Source organism: Megascapheus bottae, chromosome 6, assembly GCF_031878675.1.
Source record: "Megascapheus bottae isolate mThoBot1 chromosome 6, mThoBot2.hap1, whole genome shotgun sequence".
In the NCBI taxonomy this organism is placed as follows: domain Eukaryota; kingdom Metazoa; phylum Chordata; class Mammalia; order Rodentia; family Geomyidae; genus Megascapheus; species Megascapheus bottae.
This window is the reverse complement of record NC_143514.1, coordinates 54,222,500-54,239,412: the sequence shown is the minus strand read 5'-3', so window position 1 is coordinate 54,239,412 and position 16,913 is coordinate 54,222,500. Positions and strand designations below refer to the sequence as shown.

Sequence of the window (16,913 nt, the reverse complement as noted above, 5' to 3'; positions counted from 1 at the left end):
ATACAAAAGCTCTGCAGTTTAATGCAGTCCCACTTATCCAGCCTTTCTCTGATTTGTTGTGATTCTTGGTCCTTATTAAGAAAGTTTCGACCTGTGCCAAGGAGGCCTAGTGTATCGCCTATTCCTTCCTGTAGAGTTTTCAGTGTATCAGCTTTTACCTCCAGGTCTTTGATCCATTTGGAGTTAATTCTAGTGCAAGGTGACAAAGAAGGATCCAGCTTTAGTTTTCTGCAGGTGCTTAACCAGTTCTGCCAGCACAACTTGTTGAAGAGGCTGTCTTTCTTCCATTCTATTTTTTTGGCTCCCTTGTCAAAGATTAGGTGGCCATAGGTCTGTGGTTTAATATCTGGGTCCTCAGTTCTATTCCATTGGTCTTCAGGCCTGTTCCTGTGCCAGTACCAAGCTGTTTTGAGAATTATAGCTCTGTAATAGAGCCAGACTCAAAGGAACTTAGGCTCAATAGTTTCCCTCATTCGTCATAATCAGTAGAAACCTTGGGCTCTACTAGCAGAGATTTGCAATAGAGCAAAATCTTGATACATAAGGACATATAATGTGAAGCTAATTGAAAGGACCTCCAGGATAGTGAAACAAAAGCCATATAATGAATGATTGTTGTCCTTAATGTACTATGTTGTCTCTCATCTCCTTTGCTGTCCCTTGGTTATCTCATATTGGTATAGTATCTCACTTTGTTATCTGATATATTGAATCTATTTGTATTTGGATATTTGAAATTTGATAGGGAAGGGGGGAAAACCAAGACGGGTGGGGGGTGTGGGGGGGGGGAGGGAAACGGGTACCAAGACATGTGAAAGGGTATCAATGTATGTGAATTAATGCACCTTCTATCTGGCAAATATCATGTAACCCTTTTACTAATTACAATAAAAAAAATTAAAAAAAAAAGATTCCCTCTGGGGCTTCCTATAAACTCTAAGACAAAGACTAGCAACTGTGACCTCCTGTTGGAAGTTCCACGTTAACTTTGATTTTGATACTTCCATTTTGGGGACAGATTCCTTCTCTTTTGTGTGAGAGTGAATCTGATTCATTCTGTTGTATGGGAACTTGACTGGTGAGAAACAGAGAAGTCACATTTTGAGAGGGCAAACCGGGAGCCTTTTTTTGTAGAGCAGGCAACTGCAGCTCTCTGGTGGACACCGGTCCCAAAGGCTTGGAGCCCAGAGCCTGAACCAAGTTTTTAATGACCAAAATCACTTGTTTGGAGTGGGGAACAGTCATTCTCTGAAGCAAAACTTCCCTGGGGCCAAACAGCATTACATCTGCATATTTCCTGAGACACAGCTCTCTTAGCTCTTCTGGAGCTAAGCACTGCAATTCAAACAAAGGCTTGTCTCACCAGGAGGCTTTTGAAGCTGGGTGAAAAACTCCCATCAAGAAGCTAGGTGCCAGGATGACTGTGAGTATACAAGGCATATTGCTTAGATGCAGTCCCCTTATTTCAATTCTAGATACCTTAATTAAGGATCTGAATTCAGGTTTTCTGAGCTCTTAATGGTTGATGTTGGTTATATACCTATTGTGACTATAATCAACGGTGGCCAGGCTGCATTGAGGCTATTTTAATTGTAATGCCAGAGCAGTCAAAGGTCGGTGGTTAGTAGAATCAGGACCTAGCAGTTGGATCTTGATTGAGTATACAATGACCTATGTTTTGCCCTATGACAATCTGAGGTATAATCTGAACAGTTTCCAGATTACAGCCAAGGAATAGACATCAGAATATGACTAACAGTCTATAAATATTGTTATCTCAGATAAATATAGGCCCATACTGAAAGTGGAGGTAAGGCTGATCCCAGTGTATCCCCAAGGCAGTACCTTCATGGCATTTAGATAAAAAGGGTACTCAAGAAATAGATGCTGACAGCCCTTTCAATAAATGTCTACTGTACATAAACCCATATTCACTTCTGGATGAACTCTATATGGTTTTCAATAAGCTCTGGACTGAGGCATCGAGAGCTGTCACGGCCTATGTGGATAACTCTGAAATTCCCTGACCCCTTTATGGGCCTAAGTGGATCCATTCATTCAAGAGGGTTTGAATTTGATTATCTTTCCTCATGGTTCTGAAAGGACAATCTTCTATGTTCACAAAGGTGAAATTTGTACTATACCCTTAGGGATATAGTTAGCCTTTTCTGTTCCAAAATCTCCCTTCTGGAACTGAAATCTTAGCCCAGAAGTATTTCACAAGAAAGGACTCAAAGCACATCAAAGAACCTGGCAAAAATGCAAGTCCCTCTATGAGGGTCTACATTGAAGGGGACAGTGGACTGAACCTTAATTTAATTATCTGGAAAATGGATTTAAAGAGTGAGTACCTATGACCTCTTGCTGTCTTAAGTTAAATGAACAAGTATGTAAAAAGTCTCTTGAACATACAAAAGAGTTTTCAGAAGAGAATTGTTACTATGTCAATGATTTGCTAATAAGTATCCACTGTTCTTTCCTCCAAGGAACTAAAATAGGATGTTTATTGCCTGGTTTCTTCATAGCCCACTACCTGCTGTGTTTGGAAGAAGTCATGCAAGCTCTCTCTTCTGTTTTTGAGGTTGCTGTCTCCACCCTATGGCACTCAGCCCAGCTTGAGTTGATGCTGGCTGCTGGATGTGACTTGTGGGTGGGGCCTGGCATACTGCTTGGGTCTAGAGTATAAGAGAACTCAGGCGTGGCTGAAGGCAAAGTGGACTCCACACACTTCAACTCTAGCCATGGGGCTAGGCTTCCTCTCCCTGAACCTCTCCCGCCTGGGTCTATGGGCTTCTGTAGTGATCTTCATCATCAGTCTTTTCAAGATTCTCCATCTACTGCTTCGAAGGCAGAAGTTGGCCAGGGCTCTGGACAGCTTCCCTGGTCCTCCAACCCACTGGCTTTTGGGGCATGCCCATGAGGTATGTGGAGGGTGTTGCAGAAGGAGCCATTTCCCCCTTTCCTTTGGAGAATCAAGCCTAATCCCCTTGGGTTCAGGGATGATATCCTGGTAGCAGTGGTTCTCAGCGTGCTTTCCCTTACTCCTACCATTGAAGCTGTGCTAGAAGCTGCTAGCACTTCAAAACCGGAGCCCTAGAAAGCCATGCTGGAGCTGGCTTTGTGCTTCACTCTAGCTGTCCCCTCCCCTGTCCCAGGAGAACATGGAGAATCTGGGATACAGCCTACGTTTGGCAGAGAGAAGGGCCTGGAAGAATCAGAGAGGTGCTTTTGTGTACAACAAAGGTTTCCTGGGAAACCATCTGGCCCCATCTGAATAGCACTGCATTCTTCCAGGGCTTGACACCTCTGCTGTGGTTAGAATCTAGACCAGAACCTGAGAAATGGGAAGGGCAGCTTGGGATTGGTTTCCCTAATGTTAAGAGAGGACTTTGAGATTACAAGCAAGTGAAGGGTTTACTTAAGTCCATATAATAAGCAGACCAGAGGTCAACTCAAAGTCAGGCCCAGAAACTCTGCATGTTGTTTTAGAAGATAAACAGCCCTTAAAAATTCATTAGAATAATGATTGTGGCCTAGTGATAGAGTGCTTGCCTATCATGTACAAAGCCCTGGGTTCGATTCCCTGGTAGCACATACACAGGAAAACCTAGAAGTGGTGCTAAAGCTCAAGTGGTAGAGCACTAGTTTTGAGAAAGCCCAAGGATAGTGCCCAGGCCCTGAATTCAAGTCCTAAGGTGGGCCAAAAAAAAAGATATTCAAAGTTGATTCCTATACCTGGTGAGGATGGATTTGGGAAGAGAAAGGTCCCGGGGGTGAGGATGGGCTGTCCATCAAAACTAACTTTTCTTACTCTCAAATTATAGTCTGGAAGCCCTGGTAGTATGTACCTATCAGTCTACTCGAATTTCAGAATATTTTCCTTTAAGGCATGGATATGTCCTATTGTAGGAGCTACTTTATTCTACTCTGATGCTTGAACAGGGCTTTGCTCATAGTAGGGGTTTATGGCAGAACTAAGTTTGGGGTCTCTGGGAGACTGATAAATCTAATCATTGTGTGTGTGTGTGTGTGTGTGTGTGTGTGTGTGTGTGTGTGTGTGTGAAATGCTAATTTTGAGTCCAAGGAAAGCTGATATGGAAGGTCCCTGGTGCTCTTCCCTGGCATTGCCCATCTCTGAAAGAGTCTCCTTGATTTTGTGTTGGATTGTAAGGATTCTTGCCCATTTTATGCACTGAACATTGATCATGAATTTTGCTATATCTTATCAGAGAAGTCATCCCCCTTTGTACTTTCACTTCCTTATTGATCAAATTTCTAGGTTAGAAGAGTATACATACAATGAGATAGAGTATAGAGATTTAACAAACCACTGGGCAGACATTCCAAGTCTGACATTGCTATAGGGGATTTCTAAGGCAAAATGCCCTGAGACGTTTGCTTTCTTTGTTCCGATTCCCTGTCAAACCTTGTTTTTGATTCTTCTTTTTCTCCAAGCAGCCAGCATTGTCTTATCAATAGGCCTACAAAAGACAAGACAAATAGAAGGCAGAGAGTCCCGGAGGAGGGCCAATAGGGAGCTGGAAGCCAGGGTGGAATAGAAACATGAGGTATGGGCCAGGGTGGGGGCAATCCAGGCAGATGGATTGAGCCAATAGGATGGGGAGGAATGAGTGGTAGAGTTGACCAGAAGCTGGCACGTGGGAATAGGAGAGGGAAGAGCTATCAAAGCCACTTCCACAAATGTGAGGGAGTCACTGAGGTCCCTTTCATCCACTAGGAAGAGGGGGACAAAGATTGCTTTTGACCTTGCTAAATGGAGGCACTGATACACCTGGATCAGAGCAGAATTTGTCAATGCCACATAAAGAGGAAAAGCACCCCTCTGAGTCACAAGGATAGCGTTTGGAGGATTTTAAGCAAAAGGAAAGAATTTCCATGTTTCTACTGGAACACACAGAGAACTGAGGCCCAGGAAGAGAACGCTCAGAGCTGGCAGCACTTGTGCCGGGATCTGACCCAGAAGCCCCCGACATTGGCTGTGGGGAGTTCTATGATGGGAGCTTCCTTCTGAGACCTGCTCTATCATATGCTTTTAGCTCTATCTTGCTAATTCCAGTGTAAGTTGCTTTGTGGGCAGTGGAGAAAGCCAGCCTTCATAGGCTCTCCCCTTTCCCCTCTGGTGGGTCATGGGACTTGAACTTTGGGCCTGGGTGCTGTCCCTGAGCTACCACCCTGCCCCTTGATCCACAGATCCACTTCCTGTTTTCTGGTGGTTACACATAAGAGACTCACAGACTTTAGACTTTAGTGCCCAGACTAGTTTTGAACTACGATCCTCAGATCTCAGCCTCCTGAGTAGCTAAGATTACAGGCATGAGCCAACATGCCTGGCTAGATTGTATCTCTTGATATCATTATAAATCAAGGAGAAAATCCTACTCAAGTTCTATCTAGTTTTGAGATAAATGGTGACTCTATTCCCTAGGAAAGGAGGAGGAGGAGGAGTGGGCAAACATAATATGAATAAAGTCAAATATGGGACCTTGAGGATATGGTACAGAGATATGTGTGTGTGTCTGGCGGGGGTAGGGGAATTGTTGATGATATTTTGGGGGCACAGAAAGAAAGATCTTTTGGGAAAAGCTGTCCAGTGAGGAAGGTAGGTAACAGGAGAAGATGAAGAGCCACCAGGGAGAAAATTTTAGGATGGGAAGATGCTAAGTGGGAGATCCAGAGACATCATTCTTCCAGAACATAAAATGGGAGAGGACCTAGAGAGAATGGCATTAAGAGTCAGGAGGAACATCCAGGGGAGAGCAAGGAGGCAACCATGTTATAGCATGTTTCAGTTGCTGAGGCTAAACACCAGAGAAGGTGATAGACCCCTCGATGAAGCACTTATGGGCAATGGGGGCTGAAATACTAAGGTAGGAAGAACTCCTTTCAGAAGGTAGGTTGCAAACTAGTGGCAGTATATAACTGGAACCCTAACAGTTGGGAGGTAGGAAGCCATGCATGATCACTGGAGAATTCCAGGATAGCCTTGGCTACATACTGAGACCATCTTTAAAAAATGAAATAGTTATTCTGAAGGGAGGGAAAACCAGGTCTTAGATAAAATTGGAGGAACTGAGCCAAAGACTTTCTGTTTGTCTGTTTTCTTTATATTAATTGGGACAAACATGTTTTAAATGGAGGTAAGAAGGAGCTACTACAGCGGGTGAGATCTGGCAAGGAGTAAAAGGGACGGAGGGAGGTTGGCCTTGGGCACATGTGGAAGATGGCCTTCTCGACTGGAACAGGAATGTAGATAGTGGGTTCATCTCACCCAAAGAAATTGGAGGGTCTTTTTGCTCCTTCCATTGGGCTATAGGTTCTTTCTGTGGTTTGTGTGGCCACATACATTCACATATACATTGTATCTGTAAGAGAAGATGGGAGAGAAGCCACTAGAATGGTGACCAAGCCACTTTTCTGTTCCTTGGGGACGTTATTCATTGGAACCTCCCTCTTCAGGCTCTCTGCTCAATCCTGTAGTCGAATCTCTGATGTGTTTGTGTAAGTAAAAGTTAAATGGTACTTCAAGGACTTTGTTTCTTGTTGCTTGGTTTCCTTATTGCTCTTGACTTCTTGACTGGTTTTTCCTGGTACTTCAAACTCTTAAGCTTTCTTTAAAATCTTGATGCTGGCTTGAGTACTCACACACACACACACACACACACACACACACATACACACACACACACACACTGATTGGACAATTTTGTTTGTGGTTAGGGGAGTAGCCATGATGGAAAGACATTGACACTAGGGCACTCTAAGGCCATTTTGGAGGAGAAAACAAAGGGCTGATTTCTCTAAGTAATAAGTGCCAAAGTGTCCCCCAGAGAACAGAGCGGAGACTCCAGACACCAGACAGCTGGCTCTCAGTCCAGTGACTAGAAGTCTTGTTCAGAATGTGGACAATCCAAAGAAGCTTTTTTGAAAAGTAGTTTCTTTAAGTAGAGGTGTCTGTGATGCGGTAGGGAAGGATTCTTATGTTGTGGAGGAGGTGGGCCAGATATCCTGGTACTAGGAACCTGAGCATAGCATGAGTTCCTTCTGGGGATCCCAATGTGCTGGAGAAGAGAGAATTTCTGTCTTCTTCCCACCTCAAATGTTCGTTTTTCTAAATGTCCACCTCTATTTATTTATTTATTTATTTATTTTGTGGATCATGGGGCTTGACCTCTGGGCCTGGGTGTTGTCCCTGAGCTCTTCAGTTCAAGGCTACCACCCTCCACTTGAGCCAAGCCCTACTTCCTGTTTTCTAAAGGTCAATTGGAGATAAGAGTCTCAGGTCCTTTTGTGCCTGGGCTGGCTTTGAACCTTGATCTTCAGATCTCAGCCTCCTTAGTACTAGGATTAGAGGCGTGAGCCACTGCCCCTGGCTTGTCCACCTCTATTTTGCAAGCTGATGAATTTATGTTATGGAGCAGCCATGGGAGAGTTGCAGCTGCAGCAGACTGTAGAAGCAGCTACCTTGTTCCTTGGACACTGGCCAACTGAGCTTCAGATCAACTGTTCCAATGCCTGAACAGACTTGTTGACAGGAAGAGCAGTAGAAAGATCCGCAGTCAGGATCTCTGACCTATATTCCAGTTCAGATGGGATAGTGGTTACAATCTTCACCTATAAAGAGAGGTCATGGTTTAACTAGACAACATTACATCCCTTTATGATTTGATTAGTGAAGTAAAACCGACTCAGACTTGAACAGCAGGAGCATCCTGTTGCTTATCTCTAGCAGGATCAACAAAGAGTACAAATGAGAGGATGACAGGGATGGGGTGGAGAGCTGGGATTAGTAAATTATTTCCATTCTCTGCTCTCTCCCTGCTTCCTTCCTTCTGGAGAAAAACAAGTTGGCCAAGACTTTAGGGCATCTGAGGACAAACCGGAGGCATCCTGCTGTGTAACCTAGAGGAACTGGGCCGCAGTCACTTGTCCTCTAGAAGAATGACCTTCCAGTTCTCTCAAAGGGGCTGCAGCTGTAGTAGTGGGTCCAAGTGCTGTCCTCAGTCTCACCATGTTCTGGGACAGACAGGGAGTAGGGAGAAATATGGGCACAGGAAGGCCGGGGCACACTGACTGGTTTTCAAGATCTGTGCTAATATGAAGTCAGGGTCTCCTGTCAGATGGGAGGAAAATGCTGGGCAAAGGCATAGGCATGGCTGATGAAGAGGGGAGTAAGGCTCAGATGAACCAGATCAGCCCAAGATTCCTTCCACTCTGAGATCCTAAGGTTCTGGTTTATTGTGATTTGGGAGGGATGGAGGGAGGAGGACTGACAAAGGTGACCAGAAAATTGGTAAGGAAAATCAAAGAGGACCAGTGGAAAATACAGAAGTTAGGACTTCCATGGATACTTGCTAGAAGGAGGCCAGGGCACCAGAAGTTTCCCTCTTCCCTGTGGGTAGAGATGATTTTCATCCTTTGTCTTATTTTGACATTGCCTGCCCAAGACCAATGAAAACTCTTATAATTTCTCTGGATTGGATGAGGGATGAAGGTGTGGGGGAGTTTCTACCAAACATGACAGAGAGCCTGGAGGACAGGAATCCAAAGACAAAGCAAGTAGCTGGAGAACAAAGTGAGGTTAGTGGCTAGGTCAGACAAGAGTCCCTGGACTTAGAGCAGTAGCTGTGGAGCTGGGAGTGGGCACTGCAGCAGAACTGTCCAGGAGAAGGGGTGCAGGAGGAGGGAGGAAAGCTCAAGGGCTTACCTGGGTAGCAGAGTCATTTTCCTGCCCAGGGACCTGGGGCTTGGCTGGCGACATCAGCTTACTGAGTCTTCTGGCCTTCTGTCACCATTTCAGATTCAGCAGACGGGGAGCCTGGACAAGGTGGTATCCTGGGCTCACCAGTTCCCATATGCCCACCCACTCTGGTTTGGACAATTCATTGGCTTCCTGAACATCTACGAACCTGACTATGCCAAAGCTGTGTACAGCCGAGGGGGTGAGGTGTTCCAGGGAGAGGGAGGGGCTTTCCGAGAGTATACCAATCAGACCACAATGTGGGGAGGAGTCCAGGGACTATATGCAAAGTATAGGAAAGGGATGGCCAAATTCTCACCCCATTCAGCATCCAGTCTCTTCTGGAGAGACCCTATTTCAGATGAACCTCTTCCCTTCTACAGACCCCAAGGCCCCGGATGTGTATGACTTCTTACTCCGCTGGATTGGTAAGCACCTTGCTTTCCCTACCCTTCCCTGGCCACCCTTGTGCTGGATGATCAGTGTTCTCACTTTGCTGTCCTAGTCAGTCAGTTCAGTCAGTCATCCCATCAGATGGACAGCTTACCTGGTTCCCATGTGTTGGTCCCTGCCCTAATCTTACCTTCTCTGTAGGGAGACAAGAGGAAAGGAGAGCTCTTGGATGTCAGGGGAAGTATGCTCAGGGACCTTCCTTGCTGCCTTCATCTTCCCTTCCTCCAGGCAGGAGCTCTGGGGAATTAGGAGAGGTGAAGAATGGCCTCATGAAGAAGGCAGTTGTAGAGTTGTTCTTACAAGAGATTTTTTGTCAGTCAGTCATGGGGCTTGAACTCTGGGCCTGAGCACTGTCCCTGAGCTCTTCAGCTCAAGGCTAGTATTTATCACTTGAGCCACATTGCTTCTTCTAGCTTTCCAGTGGTTAATTGGAGATAAGAGTCTCATGGACTTTCATGCCTGGACTAGCTTTGAACTATGATCCTCAGTTCTCAGTCTCCTGAGTAGCTAGGATTACAGGCATGAGCCACCAGTGCTTGGCTCTTATAGGAGGTTTTCCTAGGTGATGTTATTCAGGCCAAGAACATGAAAGGCTGTGGTACTAGGACCGCAGGTTGAGAGCAGTCTGAGTGGTTGGAAGGAGACTTTAATTTGGAGATGAGGCTGGACAGGAGTGAAGTGGTCACTCTTGGCTATCAGGCCAGTATTGTGGATTGATTTGAGGATGAATAGGAGCCACTGAGTCTTCTAGCGCTGAGGCCATACGTGTCTCCAAAGTCTTTCTTTTACTCATGATCTCCAAGGCAGCTCTCTGTGAGCTAAGAAAGGATGAGGCAAGAGGAAAAAATGGTCTCAAATAACACAAGAAAATACAATTGATAGATTCCAGTGCTCCTTGTTTGCACTAAAGCTATAAGGAGAGATCAAAAGAAAAGACAGGCAGATTTAGGAAAATGAGAGGCAAATTTTGAAGATAGGGCTGTGTACTGTGTATGGTTATAGGTGCAGGAGTTTAGGGTCCTTCTTGAGACCATGAAGTACAACCACGACAGATTGCTCTCGACTCCTGAAGCTGTGACCACCATCTCAGCAGTTGAAAGCCAAAGCTTTTAAGCTTCCCTCCTGTCTTACTATCCCTAGCAGCAAATCTCCTGTGACTGAGACTAGTGTCATTTGACACAAGGTCCTGGAGCCCTGACTTTGTGGGTGCAATTCAGAGGCAATAACCGAGGAATGTATGAAAAAGACAAAGTTTGCTCCCTAAGAACTGTTGTCTAGGCTTGGGGTCCCTGAGGGCAATACTCTGTCTTTTAGTGGCCTCTTCAAGAAAAGGTCTAGGTTTGAGAATGGGAGGTAGACTTGCAGGATCCTAGCTACCAGGACTGAGGCAAAAATGCCTGGACCCCTCCCCACCAGTCCTTCCATCCCTTTTCTCTCCTCCCTTCTCAGGGAAAGGCCTGCTGGTTCTGGATGGGCCCAAATGGTTCCAACACCGTAAGCTGCTTACACCTGGCTTCCATTATGATGTACTGAAGCCTTATGTGGCTGTGTTTGCTGAGTCCACGCATGCCATGCTGGTGAGCTTCCTGAGGCAGGCTCCTGGAGCTGTGGGCTGTTGGACCAGTCCTCCCTGTACGCTCTGTTTGCCCTAGGTAAAGGCAGGAAGAGCTCTGGAATGGGGAGGGTCCCTGAGGCCCTACACACACATTCTGCCTGTAACAGCAGGGCCACAGTTCTGCTGTGTGACTCCCTGCTGTAAACTGTATGTAGTTCTCAGTGCCCCGTCAGTGCTCCTCTAGTCTCTACCAGGAGGCCTCCCTCTCCTTGCCACACTAAAAGGTCCTGAGAGGCTCTAATATGTCTCCTACTACAGCAGAATTATAGGACTATTTACACTTGAGACCTATTCACATCTAAAAACTATCTTCTGTTCATTCTTTGCTTCTCACAACTGCTTACACTCATCTCTAGAGGAATGGCAGGTCAGGTTTAGAGTCTCAGGACTGGGAGAATTCTAGAAGTTACCTAAGCTAGTCTTTCCCTTTGCAGGAAAGTCTTCCCCAGCAGTACTGCAGGCTGATTTATCCATATGCTCTGCTGGGGAACTCACCATCTCTTGGTCTTACTGTTCCTCCCAGGCTAGCCTGTCCGGGGGAAAGTAAGGACATATTGCATAACATCTTCCTCCTAGTCCTGTCCTCTGAACTTGCCTTCTACAGATTGTCAAACTCCACATTCCAGCAGTGGAGGGCAGGAGTGGGTGTGTGTGGAGTGGAGGAGGGGCTTGGTGTTGAAGATAGACTCTAGCAGTCTGGAGTACATGAGGGTGTCTCGCCAGCTAGGCCTCCATATGGCCTCCTATCTTTGGACTCTAGGACAAGTGGGAGAAAAAGGCTCGACAGGATAAAAGCTTCGACATCTTCTGCGATGTGGGTCACATGGCTCTGGACACACTCATGAAGTGCACATTTGGCAAAGGAAACAGCGGCCTGGATGACAGGTTGGGACACTTCAGGCTGACACCCCCACCCTAGGTCTCAGAAGGAGGAACCACAAGGGCTCCTGGGCCCTCACTGGAAAGGAGATAGGGATCTGCCCTCACCCCTCCCAGGTCTTTCTTGTGGTGGGGAGCCACCTTTGGTGTGAGTGAGGGGTAGGAAGAGGAGGAGCAGGAATCCCTTCCTGCTGTGATTGAGTGGGATTCCCGGGAGGGAGCTGCTCAGAAGTCCATCTTCAGTCAGTGACTGAATTTCCCTCCCCTCCCCTCCCCCATCTGCTGCACAGGGACAGTGACTACTACCTGGCAGTCAGTGACCTCACACTGCTGACTCAGCAGCGCATTGAGTCTTTCCAGTATCACAACGACTTCATCTATTGGCTCACCCCACATGGCCGCCGATTCCTGAAGGCCTGCCAGATAGCCCACAACCATACAGGTGAATCTTTCCCACAGGTATTGTCCCTAGGAATCATGGGGTTTTCCTTTGGGGCCTTCTGTGCCTTGCCCAGTGTAGAATCTCAGTGCCTCTTAGGGCAGAGGATGATTCCCAGACAATAACATTATGTTCCTGACCTAGACCATATCATCAGGAAGCGGAAGGCAGCGCTGCAGAATGAGAAGGAGCGGGAAAAGATCCAGCAACGAAAGCACCTAGACTTCCTGGACATTCTTCTAGGTGCTCGGGTGAGTGCATGTGACCTGCACGTGACCAAGCATTGGTTCCAGTCTTCAGTTCATGGTCCTGGAAGAGGTCCACGTCCTGACACAAGTGGCAACAGTCTCTCTTCTTCCCCCAGTGTGGGATGGCTTCATGTCCTATGACATGTGTCAACAAGGGGATGGAACTGCAGGGTGTGTGGCTGGGCTGGGGCCTGAAGAGTTAGCACGGTAGCAACCTAGAGACATCTATAGATTCCTAAGATACCTCCCACCCTGCATCGTAGAACCTTGGAATTCAAATGTTAGTTTTCTTCCTTTCATTTCCCCAGTATTTTTCTACTCTGTAAACTTACTGAGTGCTGACCCCAAGATAGTGCCTGTGCTAGGATGCAAAGACTGGAAAGCACTCTGGTGTTGGCAATCTAGTGGCGAGGACACTAGGTGGATAGTGACAGACACCTTTCTCTGCCAGGTGGTAGTCAGTTGCCACTTGCTGAGTAAGCAAAATCCAATGGGAGCTGTGAAAAGTCACAGGCCATTTAGCCAGAAGGGTCAAGGAGGACTTTCTAGAGCAGGAGGGCTCTAGGTTGGACTTGAAAGACAGGAATCTGGGAGGAAGTCCTAACCCCTGACCCCAATCTGCCAAGCTGCCTTCACTTTGGCTTTCAGTCTTGCATTTGAAAAGCACTGTTCCCAGTTATCGTTGGCACCTACCCTAAAGACTTTGAGCTGATCCTTTGTGCCTTAATTCAGGATGAAAGTGGGATCACACTGTCAGATGCAGACCTCCGGGCTGAGGTGGACACATTCATGTTTGAAGGCCATGACACCACCACCAGTGGTATCTCCTGGTTTCTCTACTGCATGGCTCTCTACCCAGAGCACCAGGAGCGCTGTCGGGATGAGGTCCGAGAGATCCTAGGGGACAAGGACTCCTTCCAGTGGTGAGTGAGACTGAAGGTGAACCCTTCCCCTCACAGCCAGGGAGCGGGCTATGCCCAATCTGTACCATCAGCCATCTGGGAAATGGCAGTTGCTGTCCTCATCCCTCTTGGGGAGGGGGGACTGCGTGTGGATATACCCCTAGCCCCTTTTCCCAAAATGGAGTCTTTGTCACACAGAGAAAGTTGTTAACAAGTAATCTATTTTTTTTAAATTGGTTGTGAGGCCTGTGTGCTGTCCCTGAGCTCTTCAGCTCAAGGTTATTGCTATACCACTTGAGCCACAGAGCCACTTCTGGTTTGCTGGTGGTTAATTGGAGATAAGAGTCCTTTGGGTTTTGCAGGTCGGCTGGATTTGAACTGTGATCCTCAGGTCTCATCCTCCTGCGTAGCTAGGATCACAGGTGTGAGGCACCATTGCCTAGCATGAGTAACCTCCTTTTTGGACAGTGTCACTTCTTTTATTGCTCCCTCTCCCGGTTTTTCCCTCCTATTTTTGTCCACAAGTTATGTAGTTCATTTGGGTCAAAGAGAAATGGCACACACACACACACACACACACACACACACACACACACACACGAGTTGATTGCTGTTTACCACAACAATTCCTGAATCTTAAGTCAGCCTCAGCCCCTGTCTTTCCCAAAGAAGGTCTACAGGAGAAAAGAGGCAGAACCTAACGAATTCCTCATTATGGGGCTTCCATAACATCCTGAGGGTCATGAAAGGACAAAGCACCTTGTCTTCGATGACTGGATGAACTTGTGTCAGTTAGGTCTTGTGCCATCGCTCCTAATGGTGAAGATGGGGAGGGGACAGAGGCAAGTGGGTCCAGTTCATTGGGTCTCAGTGGCCCCCGGTATCTTCACTGCTTGTGCCTGTGGAATCCCCTCTCTAACTCCTGGCTGGGGGGTGGTGAGGATGACGTTCAGGCAGGAGCCTGCCTTCCCCCAGGACTCCATCGATCCCTATTTGCAAGCGTCCTGTGTTGCCATCAGGGATGATCTGGGCAAGATGACTTACCTGACCATGTGCATCAAGGAGTCCTTCCGCCTCTACCCACCTGTGCCTCAGGTATATCGTCAGCTCAACAAGCCTGTCACCTTTGTGGATGGCCGCTCTCTACCTGCAGGTGAGATAAGAGTGGATGTTGAGGTGGAATTACAGTCCTGTGGATGTTTTCTGACCACCCCCACTGCTATTGGTCCAATCTTTGCAATAAGAAGGAAGAGCTTTGGCTTTGTGTTCAGAGGGCCCTGGTTCTACGTCCTGGCTCCACAATACAACATCTGAGTCAATTCCTTTATCTCTAAGCCCCTTTCATCTGCTATAAAATGAGAGTAAGAAGGAAGAGTCGCCATGTTCTTGAGTTATTGTCCAGATGAAAGAGGCAGTGTTCATCAAGGCTTTCACGTCCAGTCTGTGTAGTGTAGTGTAGTGTGCAACATGTGCGATTATATATGGTGGCTTGACAAAGAGTGTTTTAGGCCTGTACCTAATCTATAGTCAACACCTAGTGAATGCTAGTTGTTATTTCTAACATCATGATGCTATGGATAACACTTCCCAATAGTTAATTAAAAGTGGAAATGCTATAACCATCCCTGCCTGTCCCACTTCATGATAGATTGAGATCCCCTCTTCTTTTCCTTCATTCCACAATGCCTATGTCAGGTGCTGTGCTCTGTGCTGGGGCCATAGGAACTGAGGGTGGTGAGACAGAAGTTAGAGGTCACTCAAGGAAGGTGGGCCTGCCTGTCCAGAACCACTGGTCACAAAGGCTCTTTTTTGCCTGCAGGCAGCCTGGTGTCTCTGCACATCTATGCTCTCCATAGAAACAGCTCGGTGTGGCCTGACCCTGAGGTATTCCATCTCTGGAGGTCAGGCAGGGTGGGGGCTTTGGAGGTCATTCCAAGACCTGGTAAGTATTTAAGCAATGTCTGGCTCCTTAGGTGTTTGACCCCCTGCGCTTTTCACCTGAGAATATGACAGGACGCCACCCCTTTGCCTTCATACCCTTTTCTGCTGGCCCCAGGTAAGAAGAGGCCCAGACTCTCCATGCCTTCATAAGGCATCATGATGGGGTGCTCAGGGAACTTTTCACTGTTCCAGGCCTACCCTTGGGGAGGAGGTGGACTGGCACCAAATCATGCCTCCCCTTTTGATATTGCTGGTTGTTTTGAAGATGGAATATAGATTGGGCTGACCCTGAACCGTATATAATCTTCCAGTTTCAGCCTCTGGAGTAGCAAGGATTATAGTTGTGAGCCACTGGTGTCCATTCTCAATGTCCAGTTCTTAAGCCTAGACCACTCAATGCATCGGCCACTTATTCATCCAAACAGAGCCATTGCTTTTTGTGGATCACTGAAAGTGCTGGAATGCCTCACTCTAGACATCCCAGAGTTTCACGACTCTTTCTCTTGCTGCTTGCTGCAGGAATTGTATCGGGCAGCAGTTTGCCATGAATGAGACAAAGGTGGTCACAGCGCTCTGTTTGCTCCGGTTTGAGTTCTCCCTGGACCCTACACGGCTGCCCATCAAGCTCCCACAACTAGTCCTGCGCTCCAAGAATGGTATACACCTCCATCTGAAGCCTCTGGTCTCTCAGTCTGGGAATTAAGCTTTGGAGAGCAAAGGCCAAGAAGGGGCAGGCTACTGTCTTCTTCCTGGGCACTGCCCTCAGACTGTATGAGGGGAAATGATGGCTCTGTGACCTTAAGGAGGCTTAAGGTTTGGTAGGGGAGTAGGTACTGATGAACAGGGCCTTGTAAACATGTGTCTATATGTGTTAGTTATGCATGGAGTTTTAGAGCTCATTATTCATTCCACAAACATCTGGTGAATACTCACTTTATTCAGATATTTCTTTTTTCCTCCTAAAATTTTGCATCACTTATATGTGTATATTTGTGTGTTTGAAATATAATGGAAATAAGGGGAAAATTAATGAAATCAAAACTCTACAGAATAAAGAATTCTAAAGCAAATCCGCATCACTGAAGTCACATGTTAGCATGTCTTCTGCTCCTCCTGAGAAGGATCTTGAGGCCTGTCTGTCAGTCTCAGCATTGGTGTCTCATCGTTGTATTGTGCTCTGTATACTGGGGCCTTGGCTGGGGAGAAGATGGCACAGAGGCATCAGAGTGGGATTTCTTGGAAGAAAGGAAGTGCCTCTTATACCAGGCTTTGAATCGTGGGTGAGGTATAAAGGTACAATGAAGAAATTTTGGAAGGGCCTCAAGCTGGGTACTCCCTGGTGACAGGCTTTTCACGGTAGTCTCTGTGATAACTGCTTGATCTCTCTGGACACCTACATCACCAGGGCTCAAGATTTAAGGTTTCCAGTAGGCTCCAGTCCAGGAATTAAGACATACGTGGAATGAAGGGTAGTAGAAACCGGGCTGGGAAAAAGGAGAGAGGAATTAAAGTCCTGGTGATCACTTGGTGATGTTTCTGTGGTGTTTTGAGGGATATGTGCCCTATATATATATATATTCTTCCTGCACTTCTTTTCCTTTGGAAAATGGAAAGTCTGACATCTGCTCAGTGCTGAAGAATCAGATCTATTAAGCCCCATGTAGATTCAGACCTCTTT

The 16,913-nt window shown here is 46.8% G+C and overlaps 1 protein-coding gene across 1 annotated transcript; it reads left to right on the top strand.

The window, feature by feature from the left end:
* Positions 1-2,693: 2,693 nt before the first annotated feature.
* LOC150061882 (cytochrome P450 4B1) lies at positions 2,694-16,311 on the top strand. Its single transcript, XM_090334908.1, has 12 exons — positions 2,694-2,921; positions 8,819-8,960; positions 9,142-9,186; positions 10,661-10,788; positions 11,587-11,711; positions 11,996-12,147; positions 12,289-12,395; positions 13,125-13,315; positions 14,314-14,447; positions 15,114-15,178; positions 15,268-15,350; positions 15,755-16,311. The coding sequence occupies exons 1-12, from the start codon at positions 2,742-2,744 to the stop codon at positions 15,936-15,938; spliced, it is 1,536 nt and encodes a 511-aa protein (XP_090191034.1). The 5' UTR covers positions 2,694-2,741; the 3' UTR covers positions 15,939-16,311.
* The last annotated feature ends 602 nt before the right edge of the window (positions 16,312-16,913 follow it).

What these genes read in the sequence shown, in the direction of transcription:
- LOC150061882 (XM_090334908.1), top strand. Translation starts at nt 2,742, where the DNA reads ATGGGGCTAGGCTTCCTCTCCCTGAACCTCTCCCGCCTGGGTCTATGG. An exon ending in TGGCCGCTCTCTACCTGCAG is followed by an intron (nt 14,448 to 15,113) that starts GTGAGATAAGAG and finishes TTTTGCCTGCAG; the next exon opens with GCAGCCTGGTGTCTCTGCAC. An exon ending in CGGTGTGGCCTGACCCTGAG is followed by an intron (nt 15,179 to 15,267) that starts GTATTCCATCTC and finishes CTGGCTCCTTAG; the next exon opens with GTGTTTGACCCCCTGCGCTT.